General features: G+C 51.1%; 1 protein-coding gene across 3 annotated transcripts; it reads right to left on the bottom strand.

Annotated features, from left to right (window-relative positions):
- Positions 1 to 238: 238 nt before the first annotated feature.
- Positions 239 to 8,265, bottom strand: HMGB3 (high mobility group box 3). 3 transcript variants are annotated; one of them, XM_034949732.3, is made up of 5 exons: positions 7,732 to 8,265; positions 5,332 to 5,486; positions 4,891 to 5,030; positions 3,702 to 3,876; positions 239 to 3,225 (listed from the first exon to the last, which is right to left on the bottom strand). In XM_034949732.3, exons 1-5 carry the CDS (start codon positions 7,934 to 7,936, stop codon positions 3,088 to 3,090), a joined length of 813 nt encoding a protein of 270 aa, XP_034805623.2. In that variant the 5' UTR covers positions 7,937 to 8,265; the 3' UTR covers positions 239 to 3,087. The 3 variants fall into 3 exon arrangements, with proteins under 3 accessions (XP_034805623.2, XP_034805625.1, XP_054962335.1); XM_034949734.3 differs by having other exon boundaries at positions 7,523 to 7,774; XM_055106360.2 differs by lacking the exon at positions 7,732 to 8,265 and adding an exon at positions 6,461 to 6,647.
- Between the last annotated feature and the right edge of the window lie 5,053 nt (positions 8,266 to 13,318).

Genomic DNA, 13,318 nt, shown 5'->3' with positions numbered 1-13,318 from the left:
CCTATTTATCCTGGTCCAGGGCTTCAGAGCCAACTCCCCCTTATGCCTCGGGCCAGGAGGTTGATCTTGGGGCTTTGGAGTCCTTAACACTTAAAGTCATTTTGATGGTATCATTCCACTAAATGTTAGTAGTTCAGATCTATGGTTACCACAAAGTTTGTACTTCTAAAACCTTGATGATAATCAACCAAAAGTACAGAGGTTCAGTATCTCAGACAGATCGCAGACAGCCCACTGATTACTTTTTGGGAAGAGTGATTAAGAAACTTTATTACAGAAAATGAATGCATCCAACGTCCCCAAATACATTTGTGACAAGAACAGACACACACAGGAGACACAGACAATAGTCACTACATCACAGCCTTGTTCTTTCCGAAGGATAAAATGTCATTCAAGAATGGGGTGAGGTGGTTAGAGGGAGTAGGTACTATCCTTTTAAATGGGGGAAAAAAAAAAAAAAAGCAACAGGTTGGCATCTTAAGAACACAGACAGTGGGCCCAGAAATCAAGCTAAGCCTAAGCCTTAGGTAACATCATGCCACTTACATCATCTCAGAGAAACTAGGGCATTATTCCACTAGAAGAGCAATCTTGCCACAGTGTGAAAACGTTGAGTAGTGATCTTGCTGCCCCAGCTAATGGACCAAGTGGCCTCAACTTGACAGCCTCTTTAAAACTCAATGTTTGCCTAATCAAAGATCATCTGGCTAAACTGCTCCCCCACTTCTGCTTAGCTACTTTGGAAGTACAAAAGTTACCCCTTTCCATCCTTTGCCCTTCCCTGGTTGGTACATCTAGTTATGAGATAGACGCGCACCACTTAACAAATCACTCCCTTTTGACCGCAGGTTGTTTCTCTTCCATATTTGACGAGGCTGGCAACAGCTCCCGAATCCTGGCCTAGCACATCACGAATTGGGAAGCTAAAGCTTTAGCTTAGAATGCCAAGTGACAAGGACATGGCTGAAGCAGGAGGGGAAATTCTGGAACAAGTGCCTCTGGGCAAACCTCACAACCGAGTTTTTTAAATTAGTGGTCATTTTCTAGAACTAGAGGAACACATTCAGGACAAACAGTTCTGATGGGAGAGCAAATGGCTATGAACACATAGAGATCAGGCTGTGACCGTGACCATAACTCGTACTCATCCAGGACCCGACAGGGCGGAGAGGACACCGCCTCCAGACATGCAAGTTTCTGAACAGTGAATTTTAAGAAAAAGCTGCTTTCTCTTAAAATTAATACCACAAAAACACTCCTGCATGTTTCATAGCCTCATACACACCCAAATATTAATGCTGGGCAATAGCAACACTCACCCACAACACAGTACCGTATCCTTCATTGCTACAGACAGTAATGATGTATATACACATCAGCCTTCAAAATGGTATTTAGTGTCACCACTTGCTACTGTGGCCATCTCCCCTCACCCCAACCTGGATAAAATGTTACACTACCCACTAATATAACCACTGACACACAAACCAAGCTCCTTCCAGTTTAACATTGAACATCAATCTACATTTCCAGTGAATGAGCTAAACTTATGAGTAGGCCATTCAACTTTTCATGATACATTTAGTGCTTAGAAATGGTTGATTCCATTAGCCTGCCCTATAGCTCAGGTGGCCCAAGATGGAGCCTATCATCTTCCTTGGGGTGTTTGGTGTTTCAAAGTAGGAGCAAAAAAAGGATACCGTCCCCTACCCCACCACCCCATCCCACATACCCTCACTGGCATCCAGGAGACCAGCAGCAGGCTCAAGACCCCAAATGTTGGGCACCACAAATAATGTGATATGTGCCAGGAGCACGGGGGGTAGGGGTGAAAGAGAAAAAAAATAAGGCCTTAATTTTTGACACACCATACACTCTGAAATTGCTGTTTAGCAATGCATTTGGCCCCACAAAATAGGGGGTGGAGGTGGGACAAAAGTTAAACCTAGATAGCCTCAGTCCTAATCACCCACCTTCCTATACCTTGGAAGGCTGCTGAACCTTGCCTATGTCGTTCTCCTAACTCCTCCAGACTTCATCTGAATGCCACTCAGACACAAACAAAATCACACAGTAGCTTCAAGTAGCCCTCTCCTTCATCTCAGCCCTAAGTGAGCTGGCCACTGAGTAATAAAAGAAGCTACCACATTTATAGGGAGGCCAGTCTCCAAATACAATGGAGTGGGGGTTTGTTCACTGCTGTGAGTCAGAAATTGACTGTTATAATAGAGAAGAGTTTTAAAAATGTAATACTGTTTATTTAACTTCAAAAACATTTCAGCATTCTAAACATACAAAAAAAATAACAGAACGTTGCGAATCGTGTTTAAGTACAGGAGGTTCTTGAACTTTCATTGATGCAGTGACTCTTTGCTGACAATGAAGAGTTCTATAGTTTGTTTAAAAACAAACAGTTTAAAAACTACCGCACTTAAAAAAAAAATATTCTCATGCCAGCTGACCCCCCTTTGTCCACAGCTAAGATGGCAGCAGAATGCTATGTCACTATATACAGAAACAAGACAACCTGAAGCTAAATGGATGCCCCCTGCAGAGTCAACAGGTCCAGCCTCACAGTGCACGCCCTGAGCTACAGCCTCTCCCAAAAGGCATCTTCCCCACAGCCTCAACGCCGAGCAAGGAGCATCAAGAGTTTGTCTCGGTTGTTTTGTTCTTTTTACAAACTATAGATATATACAGTTGAAAACTCAGGATTTCTAGCCAATAACCATAGTTACCACCACCTTACAAATAAAAAGAAAACGCCAGAAACATCTTTAAATGCCTTGTCACACCAACAGCAAAGTGCACAGAGTGAGGAGAACACGAGAGTGCCTTTTCATTTTAAAAATGTTTGGAAATATGTACAACTTTGATACAGTTTCAGGGTGCTCCAGACACCCATGGCCACTTCATGTAAACCACTGACAATTTCTAGAGCACTTTGAGAGACTACAATATGATCGTGATCAAATTTTGTAATTAAACCTAATGAGGGCAACAGACACTTCTCAAATAAGAGATGTGTCAATTACGGCGCTCCCCTACTCTAAGTATTCACAAGGAGACAGATAAACAGTTTCTTTATTCATCCTCCTCCTCCTCCTCCTCCTCCTCTTCCTCCTCCTCTTCTTCATCTTCCTCTTCCACCTTTTTCCGGGCAACTTTAGCAGGACCCTTTGCACCATCAAACTTTCCTTTCGACTTATAGTCAGCAACATCCTAGAGGAACAGGGACACATTTCAAATGAGTATGCGGCTGTTTTAACACACAGTAGAAACATGCAGTCCTCATCTCAGGTAAGAGGACAGGAATTGAAATCAAGTAAGACAGTGCTGCTATCATATATATCTGAAGTGTTTCCATATATGAATTTGGTTCTTAGCCATTCGAATTTAAAAGTTAGTGGGTGTTCAAGTGTCCTTCAAGTCACATTAGTAGCACTATCAAATCCTCTGTTACCATTTTTTTTTTTCTTAAAGAGTAAGGAAAATTTTTCAAGCCTGAAGTTGTCCCCAAAACAAAGACCTGTCAAAAAAAAAGCATGAACACCAGCACCCGTAGCTACCTTGCAGGGGGATGGGCCCTTGAGCGCTATGCTAAGTACTCAGCCCAGCAAAGCTGCCACATGCCCTGCAACCTACTGATAGCAGAGCCACTGCCTGCTCACCAGTCCAGGCTACCAGCCCCACCTTACCTTCTCATACTTCTCCTTCAGCTTTGCCGCCTTAGTGATGTAAGGCTGCTTTTCACTGTCATTTAAATTATTCCACATCTCACCCAGCTTTTTTGCCACGTCTCCAATAGAGATGCCGGGGTTTGTGGATTTGATCTTGGGGCGGAATTCTGAACAGAACAGGAAGAATCCAGACCTTGGAAGAATTACATACATTACATGAGAAACCACAAAAAATTTGAGTTAAAGTTGAAATCCCACATTCCTGAGAAGCATCTCCCTCCTACCACTATGACTTCTCCCTAAAGTGAAGTAATCTATGATACCATATACAATGCTACAAAGTTGTAGGTTCTAAAATATATAAAGTTAGAAAAATATATGGTGCGTGGCTCACGCCTGTAATTCCAGCACTTTGGGAGGCCGAGGTAGGCGGATCACCTGAGGTTGGGAGTTTCAGACCAGCCTGACCAACATGGAGAAACCCCATCTCTACTAAAAATATAAAAAAAATTAGCCGGGCATGGTGGTGCATGTCTGTAATCCCAGCTACTCAGGAGGCTGAGGCAGGAGAATCACTTGAACCCAGGAGGTGGAGGTTGCGGTGAGCCGAGATCACACCTTGCACTCCAGCCTGGTCAACAAGAGCGAAACTCCATCTCAAATATATATATGTGTGTGTGTGTGTGTGTGTGTGTGTGTGTATGCATACATAAAATATATGCGTATATATACGCGCATATATATATGGTGCTCTGTGTGTGTGTATGCATATATAATACATATGCGTATATATACATGCATATATATATGGTGCTCTGTGTATGCATATATAATATATATGCGTATATATACGCGCATATATATATGGTGCTGTCCCAGTCTTTCAGTTACTAGGAAAGGCATAAAGAACATACTTCAAGGACCCTGACAACCAAAACTAGAGTGCCTCCTTCACAATGGAAAGGCCAACAGACAACCACTGTGAATGTGCAAGCACAGCCCACAAACACTTCAGCCTTAACCACAGACAACGCTGGCACTGCATCGTAAAGCCCAAGTACAGAATGGTTTGCAGAGGTATTGCCATCTTTTAAGTATCTTTTTAAAAATATTTCATTTTGAAATGAAATACAGGACGACCAAAAAACCAAATCCTCCAAGCAGAAGAAAAGGTACTAATTGTTATCTTGAATCCTAAGTCACTTACGGTGGCCTTTTGGGAGCATTAGGATCCTTCTTCTTCTTGCCTCCCTTAGCTGGTCCATAATCCTTCATTTCCCGATCATAGCGCACTTTATCTGCCTTTGCCATTTCATCAAATTTAGATTTCTCTTTCCCGGACATCGTCTGCAAAGAACAGGACTCGTTAAATCCCTCGATGCAGTGAACACATACCTATTCAGTTTCTTGTGATTAAACTGGCAGTTGCTAGAACCACTTGCAAAAGGGGGTAGGTAAAGGCCTGAAACCTGTGCAGGGCCTTAAAAAAATAAAAGCACACACACAAAATTCTTAAGACAAGCAAAAATGATTCTAAGTAAAAGTAAAAGAGGAAGCAAGCAGCTATCTGGGAGAAACTCTGAAGGTAAGTAACCCCAAAGTAAGAAACCCAACTAAGACTAGTTTGAAGGGTACCAAAGAAAAATACCTTCCACCTCTCAGAGCACTTCTTGGAAAATTCCGCAAAATTGACAGGGACCTCTGGGTTTTTCTTCTTATGTTCTTCTCTGCATGTCTGCACAAAGAAGGCATAAGCGGACATCTTGCCCTTTGGTTTCTTGGGGTCACCTTTAGCCATCCTGACTGTGATAAAAGAGAAACAAAGAAATACAATGAGGAAAAGCAAGGAGGAATTGACAAGAAGTACAAGACGTACCAAAGGCAGAGCAAAATTAAAACTACACTTGCTGTTAGGAAGTCCCCTTCCCCCAATGCCGGACACCAGTGGCAGAAGGCAGAGTAGGAAAGAAATCAGCTTCACTGTCGCTTGTCATGTAACTTTTGACCAGCACGAAGCGCGCTGGTTTGCGAGTTACTTCTCAAAAGCGATCAAGTGCTCCAAATGGAGCCGACCCAAGTAGGGTACTCAGTGTTACGTCTACAGAACTGCTATGTTTTGGAAACTACAATCACAAAGTGGGAAGGGTAGAGAGAGGACACATTTGGTGGGGGTGATAGAAGCTTGAAATCTATGACTTAAGACTATCTGGTCATCCGCTAACTGTTAACACAATTAAAAACAACAACTCTTACCACTGCTGAACACAAGGCCAAAGCAGGAGAACTATATGTAGGGGACATCTGAAATTGTCACTATTGTTGATGTGTTTTGGCTTATAAAAAAAACGGCTTTAGAACACGGGAGATCTGGAAAGTGAGCAGGTACCCCCGTACTATTAGTTCAATTCATCACTTCGTCACTATCTAAAGGGGGAGGGTGTATAAAAAGGGCTAGTCGTGCTCATCTGTAACCCAGAACGCAGGTCCAGCCGAGAACACTTTCTCCAAAGTTTCCAAATAAAAATGCAGCTGCGGCATGTCATCGTCCCTGTCCCACCCCCCAGCTTCCCGCCATCTTTTCCTTTTCCCACACCCAAGGTCATCATGTAAAACTAAAGAGCTCCCCTTGGCAGCAGCCGCCCGGGAGGCTGCCCAACAGAGACCCGCAGCGGCGGCCCGGGCGGGGCGGGGCGGGACCGGGAGCGGGGGAGTCCCGGCCGGCAGCAGGCAGCCCGCCTCGGCCCCCGTGCCGGGTCACCGGGACACCCGTAATTCACCTTCCATTTTGTCAAAAGCCTCCTGATGAAAGAAAGTGCCCCTGAAATCCGCCGCTGTCATCCCCGGGGGACGCGCGGGGCCGGGGGCGGCGGCGGTGGCGGTGCGCGGGGGGTGTGCGGCCGGGCCGGCGGCAGCCGCGGCACCGGTGGCGGCGTCCGCCGCGCCTCGGAGTCCCACTCGCTAAAATGGCTGATCCGCGCGCGGCCGGCGCGGGCGGCGGCGACAGCGGCGAACAAAGCGGCCCGGGCCCCGCCGCCGCCGCCCGCCCGTCGGCCCCCACCCCGCCCCGCCCCGCCCCGCCCGGGCCGCCCGGGGGCTCGGGGGCCCGGGCCGGACCTCCCCGCCCCCCGGCGCGGGGCGCACTCCTCGGGATAACAAAGGCGCCCGTGCAGCCATGACGCTCGGCCGCTCCAGGGCCCGCAGCGGCGCCCCCGGCCCTCCGCGCCGCCCGCCCCGGGCCGCGGGCGCCGGGGCCGAGGCCGGAGCCCGCCGGGCGCCCCGCCGACCGCTCCGCCCGCCTCCCCTGCCCTCGCCGGAGGCCAGCGCCGCGCCAGCCATGTTAGCAGCGGCGGCGGCGCCGGGCGGGCGGGAGGCGAGCGGGGGGCGGCCGGCCCGCGCCCCCCCGGGCCACCGGGCGCTCCGCGACGGCCATGTTAACGCAGAGCCAGCGGCGTAGCCTGCGGGCCCGCGCGGCGCCGGGCCAAGCCCGGGAGCGAAGTTTGCCCGTGCGGCGGCCCCCGGCGGGCACCAGCCGCGCAGCCCCCGGCGGGCACCGGCCGCCCGTTCCCCAGCGGAGTCCGTCGCGGGCCGGGGAGCTCCCGGCCCCCTTCCCGCTGCCGCCGCCCAGCGCCGGGACGCGCGCCGCCCGAGCCCAGAGCCCACAGCCCGCAGCCGCCCCTCTGCTCGCCCAGCCGCCGCAGCCGCAGCTGCCCAAACATCTGGCCTCGGGGGCCCTGGGTTCCCGGCTGCGGCCCCTGGGGCCGCCACGGGCGGGCGTCCGCCGAGGGGGCCGACCCCCGAAAGCGGGGAGCTCGGGGAACGCGTTGGAAAAGTTGAAACACCTGAATTGCTTCTTCCTTCCCGGCCGCCTAGCAGGAGGGAAGGCGGAGGGGGCGGGAAGGGAATGGGGAGTAGAGGCAGGGGGAGGCGGCGGCAGGGCGCGCTCACGGCGGCGCGGGCCGGAAAGTTGTGCGGGCGCTGCGGCTGCGGCGGCGGCGGCGGTGGCGGCGGCGGCGGCGGCGGGAGCGGGAGCGGGCGGTGCGAGACGTACCTGTATTGTTCGCTAGTCTGGGCAGCGCAGGGCACGACGCGCGGCTCAGCGCTCCCCAGCCTCGCGCTAGCTGCCTCCACGAGAGCCGCCTGATTGGCCAGCGGGCTCTGCCGTTTAAAACAGCCTCCTCGCCTGGCCATTGGCTGCGGGCCTCATGCATATTAAGCAGGCGTGGACGCCCATTGGGCGCGGCTGCTGGGATCATTCATTCAAACAGAACGACCCGCCGGCGCCGGCTACGGAGGCCAAACAGGGAAAGACCTAGTCTCGCCTGCCCGCCCCGCCCACCTCGCCAGCCCCCTCGGGGAACAGAACTGGGATCGCCAAGGGCTTTGAAGAGGTGGCCCTGCGATTCCCGGAGGCCTCGGCCTCTGGCGTGGGAAGATGAAGTCCAGCCCCGCTGCGCTGCCCTCTGCTCCCACCGCACCGCGGCCTTGGCGCCCCTGGCCTCCAGTCAGCTCCCCTGCCCGGGGAAACACCCCTGGGCCCACCACGAAGGGCCGATGGTAGACCACCTCTACCCGGTTCGGCCGCGGCGCCGCGACAGAAACGCGGCGGCAGCTCGCTCCTCGATGCCTGGCGGAGGGCAGCTGCTTGCTCGCCAAGACCTCGGGATTTGGTCCTCGGATCTCGCTGCCTATCCGAAAGCCACCTGATTCCGCTTCTGCGGATCGTGCTCAACTAGGCTCTTTCCACTAAATGCCAGAAGGTCTTTATTTGCGCCCGAAATTGCGGAACCGACGGGCTAAAAGAGGAAAACAAAATTTGGCAAGAGCAGAGAATTTGTGAGAAATTGTAGTCTTGTGGGCAAAGAATAACACTTTTCTTCTTACCCTCTTCACTGCCTCGGTTCAAGGCCCTCATTCCCTCTGCTCTCCTGACACACCCTAGAGCAAAGAATTAAAGCTTCGGGAATGAATGAGTGAATGAATGAATGGGATTTGACTTGATCTCCACTTTGCCATTGGCTGGTGGTATGGCCTTGAGCTAGTCACTTCTTTGGGGATTCAGGCAATGTTTTTCAAAGTATAGGAGCCGCAGTGTCACTTCTGTAAGGGATGTTCTGAAATTCGTGGGGCCTGTGCCTGGATGACTGGCAGGTGTTGCTGGAATTCAATAAGAGGAAGGAACGGCCAGGGATACTAAATATCCTACATTGCATAGGACAGTCCCACGCAAGGAAGAAATACTCCACTTCAAATGCAAGTATCAGCCCTATTTGGAAAGAAAGTATCTGAGGGCCCTTGCCTGGAAAGAATGAAAGGGTGAGAAAAAGAGCAGTTTAAAGATTGACATTTGGAGAAAATAATGCAAAGGAAGAGATGTCATGAGTTTGGTTTTTCTTTTCTTTGAAAGGCCAAGAGATCCAGCTATTTATGAGTCCTATATTCAGAAATAAGCCCCACCAGAACATGAATTTTCCAAATGCTGCTTCCAGAAACCGTGGCTGAGTTTGAGGTGTGCAAAGGATCTGGCTTCACAGGGCACCTGCTTCTTCACCCCTACGCCCCCTCTTACCAACTCCTCTGAGCCTCCCAGCCAAGCCTGAGCCCCTGAAGCTGGTGCTGTTGGCTCCCATCATCAAGGTTCCAATCCAGATCAAAAGGCAAAGATAGAGGCCAAGCGCGGTGGCTCATGCCTGTAATTCCAGTACTTTGGGAGGCTGAGGCAGGCGGATCACGAGATCAGGAGTTCAAGACCAGCCTGGCCAATCTGATGAAGCCCCGTCTCTACTAAAAATACAAAAAAATTAGCTGGGTGTGGTGATGCATGCCTGTAGGAGGCTGAGGCAGGAGAATCGCTTTAACCTGGGAGGTGGAGGTTGCAGTGAGCCAAGATCATGCTACTGCACTCCATCCTGGGCAACAGAGCAAGACTCCGAAAAAAAAAAAAAAAAGGCAGAGATAGTGCTGCTTTTGACAAGAGCAGGCAGGTATTGTGTCACTAACCCAGGTCCCCACTACAGACTCAGGAGTTCAGAGATCTTAAGGCCACCTCATCCATCCCTCTGTCCTGTTAGAACCAGCTGAGTGGTTGCCTGCCTTCTGCTTGCATACCTCCACTCATAGGGAGCTTACCATCTTCCTTCATGGCAGTTCCTTCCATCTCCAGCCACCTCTGAGCCTTAAGGTCAACATCTCCACACAGGGTAATCCCTCACCCTTCAGAGAGTTCATGGCAGGCCAGGCCTTTTCTCCAGACAGACAGCCCCTCCCTGCTCCTTCTACAAGCAGTTTCCCAGGGCCTGACCTGCCCAAGCCACTCCCTCTTCCCCTGTCTCCACAAGGCCTAGAGGGGAGCAGAGTTTCCACAAGTGATCTGACCAATACCTCGCCTCTGCCAGAGCACCCTAGCCTCTCAAGGTTGCCAGGCCTTTCTAGACCAGAGATTCAAGTTGGGGTCCGGCTACTGCCCAGCAACTGCCCACAGTGGCAAGTGACACGGCACAGTTGGCAGGCACCTTGGTGGGGGAACCAGGGTGGTGGGCCCTTGGATGGATGACAAGGGTCACACAAGCCCATGCCAACTCACAAGCAGCACATGTATACACGTACTCACGTATGGGCACACCCAGGGCATTCCCAGAGGCAGCAGCTTCAAGGGCAAACCAGAGAAATAAGAGCATCTCCCAACCCAAACTGGCCCCCAGTTGCCACCCTCAAGATCCATGCTTCCCTGCCCCACTGCCCCAACCCTGCCCATTGACCATCTATTTCTCCCCACATACTTCGAATGATGAAAGGATTGCGCTTACGCGCAGGAAGTATTTCCATCCTCTGCATAGTAAAGATTTCGATCTCTGCTCTCAAGAAAGCTACCTCTTATATGGAGCTGAAGCACTTGGCCTGAAGCTGAACTACAAACTGGTCATCGTCAGAACATGAACTCACAGAACATGACTATGACATCACTGAGTGACAGAGATCCAAAGATGGCTCCCTGCTCCTCCCCATCCCCCCAGCCGCCCACCCACCAATGGAGGCTCCTCACAGCCAGATTTTCTCCTTAACACCTGCCCGTGTGCGGCAACATGCCTGAGCAAGGCCTGTGGCCCAGTGGGCTCCTGCCTTAGCAGAAACTTTCATGTATATGTATTGCATGTCTACTAATCAGTAACAGAAGGGAGATGAGATGGAGTGGGGAGTAAGGCTGGAAGGAAGGGACAAGATAGAGGCTTTGGGCTCTGTCACTGATTTCCTGGTATGCCTTTTCACATGTCACCTGAGGGCTCCGAGCCTCAGTGTCCTCTATCAAAGGTGATTCCACCCGCCTCATCCACCCAGACCACTGCCAGTCTTGGTGGTGAGGGAGACTGAGTGAAGACGGTCTGCTTGTCACCAGTCAAAGGCCAACCAGGAGAGGCCTAAAGACTAGTTTGGAAGGTGAAAAAAAGAAAGAAAAGGTGACAGAAAGCCAGGGATGCCTGGGCACACCCTAGACTCAGGGAGCCCAAGGCAGGCTGCCTTCTCTGCAGCAAAGCTCAATGCCCGTTAGCTTGAGGATACCTCCAGCAGCAGCACCCAGGTCAGCGTGCAAGGGCTTGAGGGAATGAAGGATACTCTAGGCCTCTGCCCGGGCCCTACCTGGAAACAGGCAAAGCCCATCCACACAGGAGAACCTCAAACCAGAATCCCTTAAGCTGCTTGGCTGCCTAGAGAAGTTACGAAAACATTAAATAAGAAATGGGATGAAGTGTGGCAAATGCTATTTAAAGAGGTTTTCAGTTCCTGTCAGTTCAAGGCCCCTAAAAGACTAAGGGGAATCCTCATCGTTCAACAAAAATGAAACCCTGGTCCCCTGGCCCACCGCCTACACACTCCACCCACCCTCCCACAGTTCCCAAAGTCTTCATTTGAGTACCTTGGGCCAACCCAGCCTCCTTTTAAGAATCATGCCTGGCCGGGTGCGGTGGCTCACGCCTGTAATCCCAGCACTTTGGGAGGCCATGGTGGGCAGATCACCTGAGGTCAGCAGTTCAAGACCAGCCTGGCCAACATGGTGAAATCCCATCTCTACTAAAAATACAAAAATTAGCCTGGTGTGGTGGCACCTGCCTGTAATCCCAGCTACTCAGGAGGCTCAGGGGGGAGAATCGCTTGAACCTGAGAGGCTGAGGTTGTAGTGAGCAGAGATGGCACCACTGCACTCCAGCTTGGGTGACAGTGTGAGACTCCGTCTCAAAAAAAAGAAAAAGAAAAAGAAAAAGAAAAGAATCATGCCTGTAGGCCAGATGTGGTGGCTCACGCCTGTAATCCCAGCACTTGGGGAGGCCAAGGTGGGTGGATCACCTGAGGTCAGGAGTTCGAGACCAGCCTGGCCAACATGGCGAAACCCCATCTCTACTAAAAATACAAAAATTAGCTGGGCGTGGTGATGGGCACCTGTAATCCCGGCTACTCAGGAGGCTGAGGCAGAGAATTGCTTGAACCCAGGATGCAGAGGTTGCAGTGAGCCAAGATCGTACCACTGCACTCCAGCTTGGGTGACAGAGTGAGACTCTGTCTCAGGGGGAAAAAAAAAAAAGGAATCACGCCTGTAATCCCAGCACTTTGGGAGGCCAAGGCAGGAGGATCACCTGAGGCTAGGAGTTTGAGACCAGCCTGGGCAACATAGTGAGACCCCCATCTAAAAAAATCAATGGAAGTGTAGACAGAGTGGATTTGGGGGGTAGGGGTGGAATGGGATTGTTGAACAAGCGCCCACTTGTAGTCCCAGCTACTTGACAGGCTGAGAGGCTGAAGTGGGAAGACTGGTTGAGCCCAGGAGCTCGAGACCAGCCTGGGCAACACAGTGAGATCTCATCTCAAATATATATATATATATGAACCAGATGCAGTGGCTTACATCTGTAATCCCAGCAGTTTGGGAGGCTGAAGCGGGAGGATCACTTGAGGCAAGGAGTTCCAGACCAGCCTGGTCAATATAGCGAGACCTTGTCTCAAAACAAAGAAATAGGCTGGACGAGGTGGCTCATGCCTGTAATCTTAGCACTTTGGGAGGCCGAGTTGGGGAGGCTGAAGCACGAGAATTGCTTGAACCCGGGAGGCAGAGATTGCAGTGAGCCGAGATCGTGCCACTGCACTCCAACCTGGAGCGAGACCCTGTATCCAAAAACAAACAAGCAAAACAAAACAACAACAGCAACAACAAAGCCAAAGAAATAAAATAAAATCTTATATATAAGTATTAAGGGAACTTGCTGTGAAGACCCTACAATGAAACAAGATCTTTCAATATGGCACCTAGGAACCTTTGTAAATATGGAGTCCTTGTAAGTGCAGATCTTCAGGGATAGGGGGTCTTGACTGGCTTCCAGGCCTTCTCAGGGCCCCTGCCGCACACCGCTTAGCCTCCTGTGAACTACTTCACCACGAGGTGCCTCCCCTCACCCCTCCCTGTTACCAGCCCCGGGTCCCCTCCCCTCACCGTCTGCTCTTTGGTGGGAATTGCATTCCAACTCGACTTGTTTTTCCCATAGAGGGGAAAGCCTTCTCAGAGGTGGTTCTCTATTAGAATGGATCTGCAGAGCTGCACCACTGGGAAGACTCTTCCAGGCCCTCCAACCCAGCCTCCTCGTGGCACAGAG

This window comes from Pan paniscus, chromosome X (assembly GCF_029289425.2).
Source record: "Pan paniscus chromosome X, NHGRI_mPanPan1-v2.0_pri, whole genome shotgun sequence".
NCBI classification, from domain to species: domain Eukaryota; kingdom Metazoa; phylum Chordata; class Mammalia; order Primates; family Hominidae; genus Pan; species Pan paniscus.
This window is presented reverse-complemented; position numbering and strand designations above follow the sequence as displayed.